This window comes from Dendrobium catenatum, unplaced genomic scaffold, assembly GCF_001605985.2.
Source record: "Dendrobium catenatum unplaced genomic scaffold, ASM160598v2 fragScaff_scaffold_700, whole genome shotgun sequence".
Lineage (NCBI taxonomy): Eukaryota > Viridiplantae > Streptophyta > Magnoliopsida > Asparagales > Orchidaceae > Dendrobium > Dendrobium catenatum.
In genome coordinates, this window is record NW_021319162.1 from 77,193 (window position 1) to 91,972 (window position 14,780).

Sequence of the window (14,780 nt, forward strand, 5' to 3'; positions counted from 1 at the left end):
ACCATTTGATTCAAGGTTTGTATTGAGGGAAGTTTTAGATAGAAGAAGATCTCATTGGTATCAAAGGACTTAACTACTCCGCTGCACCGGGGAAGCTGAAGGTGATTCCAGGTTCTCTACCTCACTAGGAGGGTGAAAAGAAGTCAAGGTTCTCTTCCTTACTACGAGGGTGAAAAGGGGCAAATATTCTCAGCTTTTAAAAGGAGTACAGTCCTCAGCCGCACCTGGTTGGGGAAAAAATTTTGTAAGGGTTTCTCCGCCTAGCTATCGGGGCTAAAGGATAGTCACTAAAGAGTTTAGTGTATTACCTGGAATGGGAGGTTCTTGGCAGTGGAGATAAGTCATGTTGAATGAACCACTATAAATCTCTTATGTATTTGTTCTTTGTTTTATTTTTTTGCACCTTATTTTTTGCATTTATTTTTTTTATAATTGTGTGGGTAAAATCTCTAATTTTTTGTTATTGTGAAATTACTTTGCTTTTGCATTGAAAGATAAAAATTATCAGTTTTTAGAGGTTCAAAAAAGCTTTAGAAAGGGGGATTTTTATTTGTATTTAAAGAAGTTTTTAAATTACTAATTCACCCCCATCTTGGTTAGTCTCATGACTAGTTTTTTAGGTTTTGACAAATTTCTCAAACTTTCAAGTGATATCAGAGCACTTTCAAGAGGTATTAGAGTGGGATTCATAAATTAAGTTTTAGAAAACTTTTGAAAAGATCAAATGCTAACTTTGGAAATGATAATATTATGAAAGGATATTCAATCATGCAACCACCTTTATTTAGTAATATTTCTTTTGATTTTTAAAAAATTTGCATGTATACTTTCTTATAACTAATATATTAATGTGGCATATGATTCAAACTAATTATTCTGTACCGTCATGTATTATAGATGGAGTCATAACTGATATTCCTTTTACTAAATGGAGTAGAATAGATCAAATTAATGCTCAACTGAATGCTAAATGCTTAAATTTAATTTCTGTGCTTTGAATTGAAAGATTATATGAGAATCTCTATATATACTTCTTGCAAGAAAATCTGGGATTTTTATATATGACATCAGAAGAAGCCTTAGAATTTTTATTAGGTTTACTTTTATTCCATTGCTGACGACACATTTGATTTTTCTTTACAAAGATTTTAAATTTCCTTGTCATCAGAGCAATATCATCATCATTTTTAGGAATATAATTGTCACTATCATAATCATCAGCCTTTAAGGCTACAAATTTTTCTCACATGTATCATGTCATCATTGACTCACTCCTTGCTCATAAAAAAATAAGTGATCCAAGTAAGTTATTAATTGAATAAACATTTTGATCCTTGGATTCAGTAATAGCAATTATTTTTGTATCATAAGAACTAGGTAGATAACATAGAATCTTATTAACGTTTTTAGAATTTATGAGTTCTCTACCAAATGCATGCAAGGAAGTGACAATTTGTGTGAACCTAGTATACATTTTAGAAAAAGACTCACTAAATCTCATATGAAATAGTTCATAATCATGGAGCAAATGTTCAACTTAGATTTTTTTACTTCATTTATTCCTTCATAGGTTATGCACATTTTATCCCAATTTTTTTTACCAGTTGTATAAGTAGATACACTCACGTAATCTTCAGATTTCAAGGCACAAAAAACTTAGTTTAAATATTTTCACTTAATTGGGCTAATTCTCTATCTTTTATGCTCCATTAAAAAAAAGACAGTTTAATTTTAATGCAATTTATAAAATGAGATGGTGCAAAGTATTCTTCTTGAAATAACATCCACATGCGATAATCTATAGATTGCAAGAAAGTAAACATGAGAATTTTTTAAAAATAAAAAAGAATTTTATCGAACAAAGGTGGTCGTGTGATTGAATATCATTCTACAGTATTACAATTATCAAAATTAGATATGGATCATTTTTTAAAAGTTTTCTAAAACTTAGCTTTTGAATCCCGGTCTGATATCACTTGAAATTTTGAGGAGATTGTGAGACCTCTAAAAATAAGCCTAAGGCTAATCAAGAGGGGGGTTGATTGGTAACTTAAAAATTTCTTTAACAAAAGACAATCTTTTAAAAATTGATGCAAAAGTGAATTAATTCACAATAAAAAGATCTTTGTTTTCACCCACAATTAATCATATAAAAAGAAAGTGCGAAAAATAATAAGAATAAACACACAATAAATTGTAGTGGTTTGGTTAAACTTGACCTACATCTACTCCCCAAAAAGCTCCTTTTCAAGGTATTGCACTAATAGAAGTGTCTCTCCTTTTCCCAAAATAGCAAGTCAGAGAAGCCCTTACAAAACACCTTCCACCAACCCGGTGTGGCCGATGACCTTAGTCTTTTTCACCCTCGATGTGAAGGCAAAGAACATGATATCCTTTTTCTCTCTCCTAAATATAGTAGAGAACCTTGAATCATTTTTCTCCCACCTCAAGATGACAGTGAACCAAGACCTAGTGCTTTAGAATGTCTTCTTAGAGCCTCCCAAGGATTAAGTTAGAAGCTTGAAGATGATGAGAAAGAACCTTTCTTGGAGAAACCTTGCGAATCTCTCATAAATCTCCCTTACGAAAGCTCTACCTCTCTTCTCTCTCCCAAATCTCTCCTAAGCACCTATTTTCTCCCTCTTAGAAAATTTTAGCAATAAAAGTCTTGACATAAGACAATGTGAAAGCATAATTAGCGAGCCTCTCAAAAAGCCCTAATTTTTAATTTGGCTACCCTAATCATCCAGTATGATCAAAGATCATACTATATGATTAGGTCAAAATATTCCTATTTGTACTGTATGAGGATATATACCATATATAATTAGATCAAGAAGGTGAACTTATCGTCTAGGATAATTAAGAGCATCATCTAGTACAATTAATATGAACAACATGGATAATCATTCGGTATGATAGGCGATTAATTATCATCCCATGCAGGAATCAGTTCATACCTTATGATTATTCAAATCATCTTGTATGATTAGCATGAATAACATGGATAATTATTAAGTATGATGGGCAACAATTAATTATCATCATATATAGGAATTGAGTTGTAGAGTACGATCAGTCAAATTTTCTTGTATGATTCAATCAAAGAAATTAACCGTAATTATTCCCTTAATCATATGATCAATTTAGGTATGATTATCCTATATCGTATAATATAATACATATCGTATGATACAATTAGACAGAAATATGAGAATTAAATATTGCCTAAATTGTTATTGGCAGCTCAATATCATGATTATAAGTGATCGTTCTTTATGATAAGGATCATCCACTTTGATTAATTTAATCAATCTCAAATAGCAAAGGGTGCCCTTATTAGGGTTTTCTGGTTAATTGATCATCGAGTATGATATAAATCATACTATATGATTAGTTTAAAAATAGAAATATTTCCAACTCACTAACTCACTCCCTTAAGTTTGTATGTGCAAGGTTACTTAGCTTTAGGATCCACTAGAAAATATGATTAACTCAAGAAAGGTAAAAACTATAAAAGATTGAAAATACAGACTTTAATCCTAGTCTACCCAGTCTTGAGCTGATTGAGGTTGCAAGTGAGCTATGATCCTAAAATGTTGGTGAGTAAGGAAAAAACAAATATGCAATAAATTCAATTATTAGGATATTGCATAGTGACGAATCCATTAATGTTTATTATCATCAAAATCGTCAGACTTAGGTCCAGATCTGCAATAGTGTCACCCATTTTTCTTTGACAGACAATTTAATTCATTATTTTTAAGTTGCATATTCTTATTTAATAACCATGTTATAAATTAAAGGTGTATTAATTTATTGATTATCAATCGTCGGGTTACACATTAACTTCTATTGAATTCAACACTGAGTTGAGAACTTAGAGAAAATTTTATTAAAGTTCTTACAATTACATATGGGAAAATGCCCCAGTACATGCTTTTTATTCATACCAATACTGCCAAAATAAAACTTAAATAAATTTAGAGCAATAAACAATAGGAAAAAAAAAAGATGAGTAAGAAAAAAATTTATTTCATTAAATAACTTTGCAAATACAAGTTGTCCTTATGGCAAAAAAAAGGTATAAAAACTTTCATAAGATGGGCTAGTATGATGTAATCACTAGTCATACTCACATTATTAATCTTCCCACCTTTTGAAACTTCCTAAAAGAACATAGTAGAGTTTTGGATTAACGAGTTAAGCTAACTTTTGAGATGAGCTTCCTGAAGTAGTACTTTATTTCAGCCTTGAACCTTTACCCTTGCTTATCTCCTTCAATTTCAACACTACTTCCTTCTACCTCCTCCTCTAACCTTTGAAGCTTCATCCTCTTAACTCCACTATAGATCCTCAACCTTAACTTTAATGGCAAGATTGGTTGACTGTCATCTTTCGCACACCATTGGTAAGCATTATAAGACTTCTTGACATGGGCCTCCTTCACCATAATTCACTAGTAGGAAGGTCGCAAAAAGTACTCTAGAAATTTCATGGTGGCATAGTTAGAGCTCATATTTAGGGATAGCCTTGAAGTACCCATCGAGTGATGAAAAGAAGATGGAATGATTCTTATTGTAAAAACTTTATAAGGAACATGGATCATTGGCCGTAATCTCTGAGTAGGTAGCCTTTTGTGAGTGAGGAAGGTTAGATGAAGTACTTTCTTGCTTATCTTTTTCACTACCCATCACCCTCTCTACAACAACCACTTGCTTGCCCTTGCTTATCTTTTCATGACTACCTGCTCAACCTTTTAATCACTACCTCCTCATCAATGGATATCACCTTAGTAGGAGGAGGTGACATTATCAACTTTAAAGCAAGAAATGCTACCACTTCCTTGCCCTTAGCGAGCACTTGCAGCATCTTGATGTATGCCAACTAATTCTTGGTGTCGTTCCTTGGAGCAAGGAGGAACCACCACTTTAATCATGATTCTCTTGGTCATACAACATATATATCGACTCTTTGTATAAGTGTTGAAGTGTATGTCTTCACTTGGAACTCACACCTATTTTGTTATCTTCCTGAAATATTAGACAAAGTATATAAGGTCAATGTGCTTCACCAATACCTAAGAAGATTACAAGCACTTGGCAATTATGAATGCAATAATGCATTGTAAAGAGCATCAATGGCTATTATGAGGTATCTATAGGAATATAAGAGGGTAACAAAAGGTTTACAAATATAAGAGGGTCGTTTCTACTCGCACTCTCCCAAGGCTTATTAATCTCATATCTCAACATAAAACCTTATTCATGTTAAGGTCCTTGTTAACCTCACTTTTCATCGAGTTCATCTAAACCCTAAACCTATAAATCTATATTTTAAACTTAGTGATGAATATAGTGTTATATTGCTTGATTAAGCACAAAAGACCTAGTCCTAGGTCCCCTATTCTAACTTGTCAAAAATTATCTTGCCTATTATGTTTTCTTGAATTAAAATATTAGAATAGATGACCTAGACCTATGCATTGGACTCCAGTCTCCTTAAACCTATCTCTAAACATCCTTGAACTAATCTAAACCCTTAATCATGCCTTGGTTGACCTAAAAGCCAAGGGCTTAATCCCCATCCTACAGTAAGCTTTCCAAGTGAACTTCATCATCCATGACACTGGCTATTTGACTTTAAGCACTATCCAAGTATCCACCACATGAGCTTGATATACTAAACTCATCAACCCTAGCCACTCAAGCCAAAAGTTGACCCATTTAACTTGATTGACTTAGTTTAAGCTAGCTCAATAGTCAAACCCCTACATTGATTTTCTCTAAGCCTCACCATTTTAGAAAACCTCACCAAATTAAATCCATTAAATCTTCTTAAGGTTTGGGCATGTTTTTTCCACCTACTTTGGTTAACATTTGACTTAGTTAACCTAATCCAAGGCTAGTCAAACTAGTATAGATTTCACAAACACTTATATATGATCAATTCTACCTACCCCACTGCTCAAGCTTGGTATATTTGAACTTTAAACATCCTTAAACCTTAACCTAGCCACTTTATGGTGGGTTGAATTGTTCAACTAATATGAAGTGGTCAAACCTAGGTTAACCCAAATCTCCTTCATGTAAACTTGAAATTCATTGTATCAAATCCCTTGGACTTGATCCAAATAGCCTCTAGATGATCCCTAGGATCTATTCTAGTTGGCCTTACCAAAGATGAATTGTTTGGTAAAAAAACCTAAAATATCCAAATGGTTGAAGCTAACCAAACCCCTATCTCCAGAATAAGTAATATAAATAAAAGAGAGATCATTCAGCCTCCAAACTCTCCAAGTAATTGCTTGGACTATCACTCTACCTTTTTTTTATTTTATTTGTGCAAATTCCACTTTGGTTGCCATTTTCTTTTGCACGAGCTTTTTAGTGCAGGTGATCGTAGTCATGATTTTTTGGAAGGGAAGGTGGAGCTTGCTGCTGGTTTTCTGCTTTTTCCCTTTTTTTAAGTGTTATTTCATTTGCACCGTAGATTGTACCTAAGTTATTTCATAATTTCATGTAGTAGGGAACTCGAGCTCCTAGAAATTTTTTTGTTTTCTTTTTGTATCTCTTATGAGCATTATTGAGCTTGAGATCCCTTTAAAGATTTTGTACTATTTATTATATTAACGTGTATGCCCCTTTGAGGGTTTACCCTAAAAAAATAAAAAAATAAAAAAAAAACTAAACCCCTATCTCTACCCTATACCAACTAGTTTGGCTTGTTTAAATCTTTTCTAGAGCATTCCTAAAAGTCACCTAAACCTAGAGCTATCAATAATGGACACGACCCGAAACACGACCTGGAAACGACACGGAAAAATACGTGTTCGGGTCGACAAGGGTAGAAAACGGGTCGTGTTCGGGTCTAAGAAAATGACATGGTTTAGATTCCGGGTCGTGTTCGGGTCAACCCGGAAACACGAGGTTGACCCGATTTCAACCCGACTTTATTTAACTCGCGGCTCGCCTGTCTCGCCGGTTGCCGCTCGAGTTCGTCGCTACGCGCCTACGCGAGTGCGCGGCTGCACCCAGCACCCATAAGGCTCGACCGCTTAAAGCCTTAAATAATTACGAGAGGACTCAGAGGAGACTCTGACTCTCCGAGACTTCGACTTCTACAGTTCTGCGTGCGACTACGGCGTGCCCTAGTTTTCCTTCTCTCCGTGATTTAGCGGTTGTTGTTTGATACTTTGATCGATTTTGCAAGAATCGCAGGTGATGAATTCTGATTTTATGTCTCCTTCTCCCCTGAAGTCTCGTTCAGTCGTTCTCTTCTTAGTCTTCTATCCCCAGTCCCCATGTCGTTGCATACCGAGAACCAAAATTTTCTTTTGATCATTTGGATATAATGTTTAGATATGATTATTGCTTGGAAAATGGCAAGAAATTTTTTCTTTATTATGAGTTTAGGGTTTCTCAACCAGAAACCCTAGGTGATGCGGTGACACGGTGTCGTGATGCCATGAAGGTTTCGTGATTCGCAAACCCTAGCTTTGATAATTATCACTTATTTGAGTTATTTTCTTTTATTCTGTACTGATTTTCATGATTTTATTTATGTCTGAATCGTTTTCTTTATAACAGTAATTGATTTTAGGCTTTTAGCTTTGTTTTAGATTATAAGTTATTTCTTGTGGACTTGTGGTTCTGCGTGCTGCTGTAGAGGCAGTAGAGCTGTAGTCCTGGGGAGTGTGGCTGTGTGGAGTGTGGAATGAGGAATACCTGTGGGCTGTGGCTGTGGTCCTTTAAATTAAACATTAAAATGTTAATGTTGTTAACTTGTTATTGTACATTTGTCATAGTTTTTTATACGTTGTTGTTGACTTGTTGTTGGATGGTGGAGCCATGTATAATGCATTACAATATTAGTTTGTGTCTTTATGATTGAATACTTGATAGTTGTTTATATAATGTTGTTGTTCAATAGATGGAGGATTCTAACACAGTGGTAGAAAGTACTCCATTCATTGAGAATGTTGAAGTAGGAAATGCTCCTGTTTCAGTTGACAATGAAAAAGACGATGATGATTTCTGTAATATTATTGAAAAAGAAGGAGATGACCCGTCACCGTCATCCACTAAGAAAAGACGAAGAATGTGTTCAACGGTTTGGGGTTATTATGAGATGTTGCCACTTCATAGTGATGGCAAGCAGAGATGTAAATGTAGAAGATGTGGGGCAATATATCAGTGTGATAGCAAGTATGGTGCTGGTAATTTAAGACGTTATATACAAAATTGTAAAAAAAGAGACACTCGTGACATTGGGCAACTTATTATACAGTCCAATTCTACTTCAACTATCTCTATGACTGAATCTACATTTGACATTCATGAGTTTCGTGAGTTATTCACTAGTTGCATAATCATGCATGATCTTCCTTTTCAGTGTGTTGAATGGCCTGGTCTTCGTTCTTTGTTGCAATATCTCCGTCGTGATCTTCAAATAATATCTAGAAACACTGCTAGAAGTGATTGCAAGAAAATGTTTACTAAAGAGAAATGCCTTATTCAAAAGGAGATTCTGAAAAGTAATAGTAGAGTTTCATTAACTTCTGACTTATGGACATCAATTAATACAGATGGGTTCATTTGCTTGACTGCACATTTCATTGATAACAACTGGTTGTTGCAGAAAAAAATTATCAATTTTGGATTTATGCCACCACCACATGATGGTATTGCTTTGTGTGAGAAGCTTCACTTATTTTTAACTGAATGGAAAATTCAGAATAGAATATTCGTATCTATGGAAATCCGATATTTATTAACACTGATCGTCCCGGACGATCCAAAATTCGTCCCGGTACGATGTGCTCTCTGGCCAATTTCGTACAGACGAAATTAAAATTCGTCCCGGGCGACTTGCTCTCTGGACAGATTTCGTACAGACGGATCGTCCCGACGCTCCAGGTTCGTACAGACGAAAATGACAGATTCCTTCCCAAATTTCTTCAGTTCGTCCAGTACTAAATCCAGTTCGTACAGACGAACTGCACTAAAAAAAATCAGCTTTTTAAGGGTTTTACACTCCGGCCTCAGGGCCTGTGCTGCTGGCTCTGGCTGCTTATAATGTTATAAGTTAGAATCTTAGTATTTTGCTGTTTAAAATTTATGTTTGTTAGTTTGTGAATTCTGAAAAGTGAAATCTGAACAGAAAATGAAACTTTGGCTGTGGCCGCTGGGCGCCTGGGGCCTGGGCTGATGCTTAATGAATTTCTGATTTCTGATTATCTATTTCTCTGAATATCTGAGTTTCTCAACTTGTGATTTATGAATATCTGATGACATTGTGAGTTTCAGAGTTTGTGACATTCTGAATTTTGATTTTTGAATATCTGATGATTGATGCTTAAATGCTTAATGAATTAATCTTTTTGGAATATCTAATGCTTAATGTATAAGTGTATAACTATGAAAGCTTAAGCAATGATGAAAAACCTCCTAAGCAGAAAGTGATAGCCGTCGTGTCACGTGTGTTGGCTAATACTATTGCAACCAGGAGGCATTTGCATTACCTAAATGACTAAATTCAAGAGCAGATACTTTATAAATTCATAGATACTATATTAAGTCATTAAGTTTAATGTAATTTACCGCCTTGGATGGTAATAGTTAGAAAAATCAAGGGTTTATCTGAGCTAATGAAATGAAGCATTCTAATTATACTTGTACAATTCTGGCATTATGCAATCTGAATCTGCCAATCTCAATATCTTATTATTTGGAATTTTGTCATTTCTATTTGTTTATTATTTTTTAGCTTTTTACTTTTAGAGTTTTAATGTTTATTGTTTAACCATCTTCAATTTTTTATTTTGCTATTAATGCAAGTTGAGAATAGGTTCAAGATACAAGAACTCAAAGAAGTCAAGAATGAAGGCAGTTGGCACTTGTGACTTGGCGACGTGTCGGACGGTCGGACCTGCCGGTGACCGGTGTAGCCGGTTTAAGTGTTTATTGTTTAACCGTATAAGAATAAATAAATGTATTTTGATTCTTTGAATTTTGTAAATTATATAGTTTGTAATATGTAGATTGTAATTTGTAATAAATGTTAAATATAAATTGTCAAATTATTTTTTTATTCTTAATTTCTTATCATTAAAAACTGTTTGATTACTGCTTTTGAACTTCTGCTCTAAGCCTCTAATTATAAAATTTTATTAAAATATGGAATTTTTAATGAATTTATAAAATTTCGTGTCGGGTCATGTTGACCCGAACCCGATTCGGGTCGGGTTCGACCCGAAACCAGTTTCGGGTCGTGTCGGGTCAAGTAATCCCGTGTCATTTTCGGGTCTGACCCGAACACGACCCGCCGACACGAATTGACACCCCTACCTAAACCTAGCCCATGCTCTGGTTTAGCCCAAACCTATCTCAAGTTATCCTCTCCATAAAAAAGGCAAGTTATTTTTTGCTTACCTAGCCACTTGCCACGCAAAGGTCCTTTACCAGTTGGAAATCATCTAGGGAATGATACTAATAAATCCCATCTATTTGTTTGGCCTATAATAGTTGGAATTGGATAAACCATGTGTACTCTTCATTCAAACTTAAATTAAAATCCAGTGCTTCCAAGACAAAATTCCTTTTAATTCTTGCTTCATTGGGTTTAAAATATTGTCGTGATGACGCTGAACTTGTTGGTTACCTCACCGGCATGGAGCGCGAATGCCCATTTTCACCCTATCTTTTCTAGCTATTCCGCCACCGTCAGCCTCTCCTTCCCTCTTCGGCAATGGAGGCGAATTCGAACCTTAAACCCGACACTATCTGCCCGCCGTCGGTTCTTCTTCTGCACTGTTGCGTCCTCTTCGTCGCCGCCGTCGCCGCCGTCGCCGCCGTCGCCGCCGTCGCAGCAAGTTGACATGAGCGTAGCGGAAGCGAGAGGAGATACGATGGGGTGGGGGAAGGTTTCAGCCGTCCTCTTCGACATGGACGGAGTTCTCTGCGACAGCGAAGAGCCATCTCGAATGGCCGCTGTCAATGTTTTCGCTGAGATGGGCGTCTCCGTCACCGCCGATGATTTCGTGCCATTCATGGGGACTGGTGAGTCAAATTTTTTAGGAGGTGTTGCTTCTGTGAAGGGGGTTAACGGGTTTGATCCCGAGGCAGCTAAGAAACGGTTTTTTGAAATATATCTTGATGAGTATGCAAAACCCAATTCTGGCATTGGATTTCCAGGGGCTCTAGAGATCATAATGGAGTGTAAGAGTAAAGGGCTCAAAGTTGCTGTTGCGTCAAGTGCTGATCGGATAAAGGTTGATGCAAATCTGTCTGCTGCTGGCTTGCCGACGGCACTATTTGATGCCATCGTCTCAGCTGATGAATTCGAGAACTTAAAACCTGCTCCAGATATTTTCTTAGCAGCATCAAAAATTTTGAATGTTCCCCCCTCTGAGTGCTTGGTAATTGAAGATGCTCTTGCTGGAGTACAGGCTGCCAAAACTGCAAATATGAGATGCATTGCAGTTACCACTACACTGCCCGAAGAGAGAATACAGGAAGCCAGTCCTTCACTCGTCAGAAAAGATATAGGAAATATTTCAATTCATGATATTCTAGAGGGTGGAAGTTCAGATCAGAGGTCACAGAATCATCAAAATCTTGGTTCTCTTGGTCATTCTTACGCTGAGCAGATGTCAGAAAAAGAAATTGATGGATATGTTCTGGATAGTGAGGAATCCCAATTTATTGGCAGATTTCAAGGTTCTCGGCGAGACATTCTGAGATATGGAAGTTTGGGGATTGCTATTTCTTGTCTACTTTTTGCTCTCTCGAATTTGAAGGTCATGCAGTATGCATCTTTGAAAGGAATACTTAATCGGTTTTCATGGGACAAAAAACCAGTATTTGGTCAGAATGGAGGAGAGTCCCGGTCATCTAGAATACTACAATTCAAAAATTATTTATCTGCTTTAGAATCCAGGGGGACTGTGTCAACCATGCCTGAATTTCCAACAAAGCTCGACTGGCTGAACACTGCTCCACTTCAGTTTTCCAGGAATCTGAAAGGTAGGGTGGTTCTGCTGGACTTCTGGACATATTGCTGTATCAATTGCATGCATGTGTTGCCAGATTTGGAATTCTTAGAAAGGAAATATTCTGATAAGCCTTTTACAGTTATTGGAGTGCATTCTGCAAAGTTTGATAATGAAAAAGATCTTGAAGCCATTCGTAATGCTGTCCTGCGCTATAACATCACTCACCCAGTGGTTAACGATGGTGATATGTATTTATGGCGAGAAATGGGGGTGAACTCTTGGCCTACATTTATTGTTGTTGGCCCTAATGGAAAGATTCTTGCTCAATTAGCTGGGGAAGGCCATCGCAAGGATCTTGATGATTTTGTAGATGCAGCTCTTCAATTTTATGAGGAAAAGAATCTATTAGAAGCTTCACCTATTCCCCTTGCTCTGGAGAAAGATGCTGATCCTCGTTTATTGGTGTCTCCTTTAAAATTTCCTGGGAAGCTTGCAATCGATATCCCTAATAACAGAATCTTCATATCTGACAGTAATCACAACCGCATTGTTGTAACAGATCTTGATGGAAATTTTAGAATTCAAGTTGGAAGCGGTGGGCAGGAGGCTTTATGTGATGGTTCCTTTGATGATGCCTGCTTTAATCGTCCACAGGGCCTTTCCTACAATCCAAAGAAAAACAGGTTGTACGTTGCAGACACTGAAAACCATGCTTTGAGGGAAATCGACTTTGTCAATGAAACCGTGAGAACAATTGCAGGAGATGGAACCAAAGGTTCTGACTACAGTGGTGGAGGCAAGGGAAGTTCTCAGGTCCTCAATTCTCCATGGGATTTATGCTATGATGCTGCAAATGATAAGATTTATATTGCGATGGCTGGGCAGCATCAAATATGGGAACACAATCTATCTGATGGAAGTACCAAAGCTTTTACTGGAGATGGCTTTGAGAGAAACTTAAATGGTTCAAGTTCTGCAAACACATCCTTCGCACAGCCTTCTGGGTTATCACTTTCTCCTGATTCTCAGGTACTTTATGTAGCTGATAGTGAGAGTAGTTCCATTCGAGCTGTTGACCTGAAAACAGGAGCTGCAAGGATGTTAGCAGGAGGGGATCCAATATTTCCGGATAATTTGTTTAGGTTTGGAGATCTTGATGGAATTGGCTCAGATGCACTTTTTCAACATCCTTTGGGCGTCTTCTGTGGCTCTGATGGTCAAGTTTATATAGCGGATTCCTACAATCACAAGATAAAGAAGCTGGACCCTATAACTAAAAGAGTTGTAACATTAGCTGGGACAGGAAACGCTGGGTTTAAGGATGGCCCTGGTCTGTCAGCTCAGCTTTCTGAACCATCAGGAATTACTGAAGCAGGGACCGGAAAATTTCTTATAGCAGATACAAACAACGGTTTAATAAGATGCCTTGATTTGAATGGGAAAGTCCCTATATTAGACACATTAAAACTGAAAGGAGTACAGCCACCGTCACCAAAGTTAGATTTGCCAAAACGCCTGAGAAGAAGGGCTTCTGCTGGCACGGAAATAATAAAAATTGATGGTGGTTCATCTGCCGAAGGGTCGCTGGAGCTTAAAATTTCAGTTTCCGAAGGTTATCATTTTTCAAAGGAAGCTCTAAGCAAATTTGATACTGAAACTGAGTCTTCTGGTGCAATTATCTTTGAGCCAAGCAGTGGAATTTTAAACACTTCTGGATCTACATCGTTACGGTTCATCAGGAGTTCCCCTTCACCTGCAACAGGCAGAATAAACTGCAAGATTTACTATTGCAAGGAGGATGAAGTATGTCTCTACCACTCTTTGGCATTTGACGTGTCATTCCAACCAGTAGTATCTGATTCTAACCCTTCTTGCATCTCACTATCATATACTGTTACACCCAAGATTCCTGTGGGTAAATCCCAATTTGTATTTGGCAATTAAAATTATGGAACCATTACATGGAAGTTGTAAATACTTTTCAGTTTATTCTCATGCAACTTCTATTTTTTTGATGCTCACTACATTGCTATTAAGTGTATTTTCATTCTCTCTCTCTCTCTCTCTCTCTCTCTCTCTCTCTCTCTCTCTCTCTCTATATATATATATATATATATATATATATATATATATATATATATATATATATATATATATTGCCAAGCCTTCATTCTGCACAATCATAAAAACTTCGAAGGGCTCATGGTCTCTGGCAAGTTGTTGGCGATTTAGGGTTTCTTCTAGCGAGCTGCTGCTTCCGCTCTACTAGCGTGATTTTTTTTTTTGGTGTTTTTCCTTAGATTTGTTTCCTTTTTCTTTTCTTAGCTCTTTTCCTGCATTGTTTTGAGTTTTTTTTTTCGATTTTGGGTTGGCAAGTTCCTTCTTTGAGGACCAAATCTAGATTTTATTTGCAATGTTTTTGTTAACTTGAAGCTATTGGGCTCCTTTCATATCGATTTGCCGAATCAGAGGTACATTGCGATTCAACTTTCTAATGATCTTGATTATAGCTAAATTTTTTATAGGAGATCTTACTATATTCAAGTTTGCCAGATGCGTTTACTCAAATGGACACTAGATTTTGATGTTTGGGAGGAATCCCTTATTGCTCCTGTGTGGATCTCATTTCTGAATCTGGGACTTCATTTCTTTAATTCTCAAATTTTTTTGGACTAACATAGATTTTTGGTAGGCCTTTGTAGACGGACCAAGCTACTGCATCTATTTCTCGTCCGTCTGTGGCTCGTGTTTTAGTTGAGTTTAATATTTTTAAGAAACAACCTAA

At 36.5% G+C, this 14,780-nt stretch overlaps 1 protein-coding gene across 1 annotated transcript; it reads left to right on the forward strand.

Annotated features, from left to right (window-relative positions):
- Positions 1-10,545: 10,545 nt before the first annotated feature.
- Positions 10,546-14,016, forward strand: LOC110095709 (protein SUPPRESSOR OF QUENCHING 1, chloroplastic). The gene has a single exon (XM_020821350.2). It carries the CDS (start codon positions 10,640-10,642, stop codon positions 13,937-13,939), a length of 3,300 nt encoding a protein of 1,099 aa, XP_020677009.2. The 5' UTR covers positions 10,546-10,639; the 3' UTR covers positions 13,940-14,016.
- Positions 14,017-14,780: the final 764 nt, after the last annotated feature.

Coding starts and splice junctions, on each gene's coding strand:
- LOC110095709 (XM_020821350.2), top strand. CDS start 10,640: ATGACGCTGAACTTGTTGGTTACCTCACCGGCATGGAGCGCGAATGCC.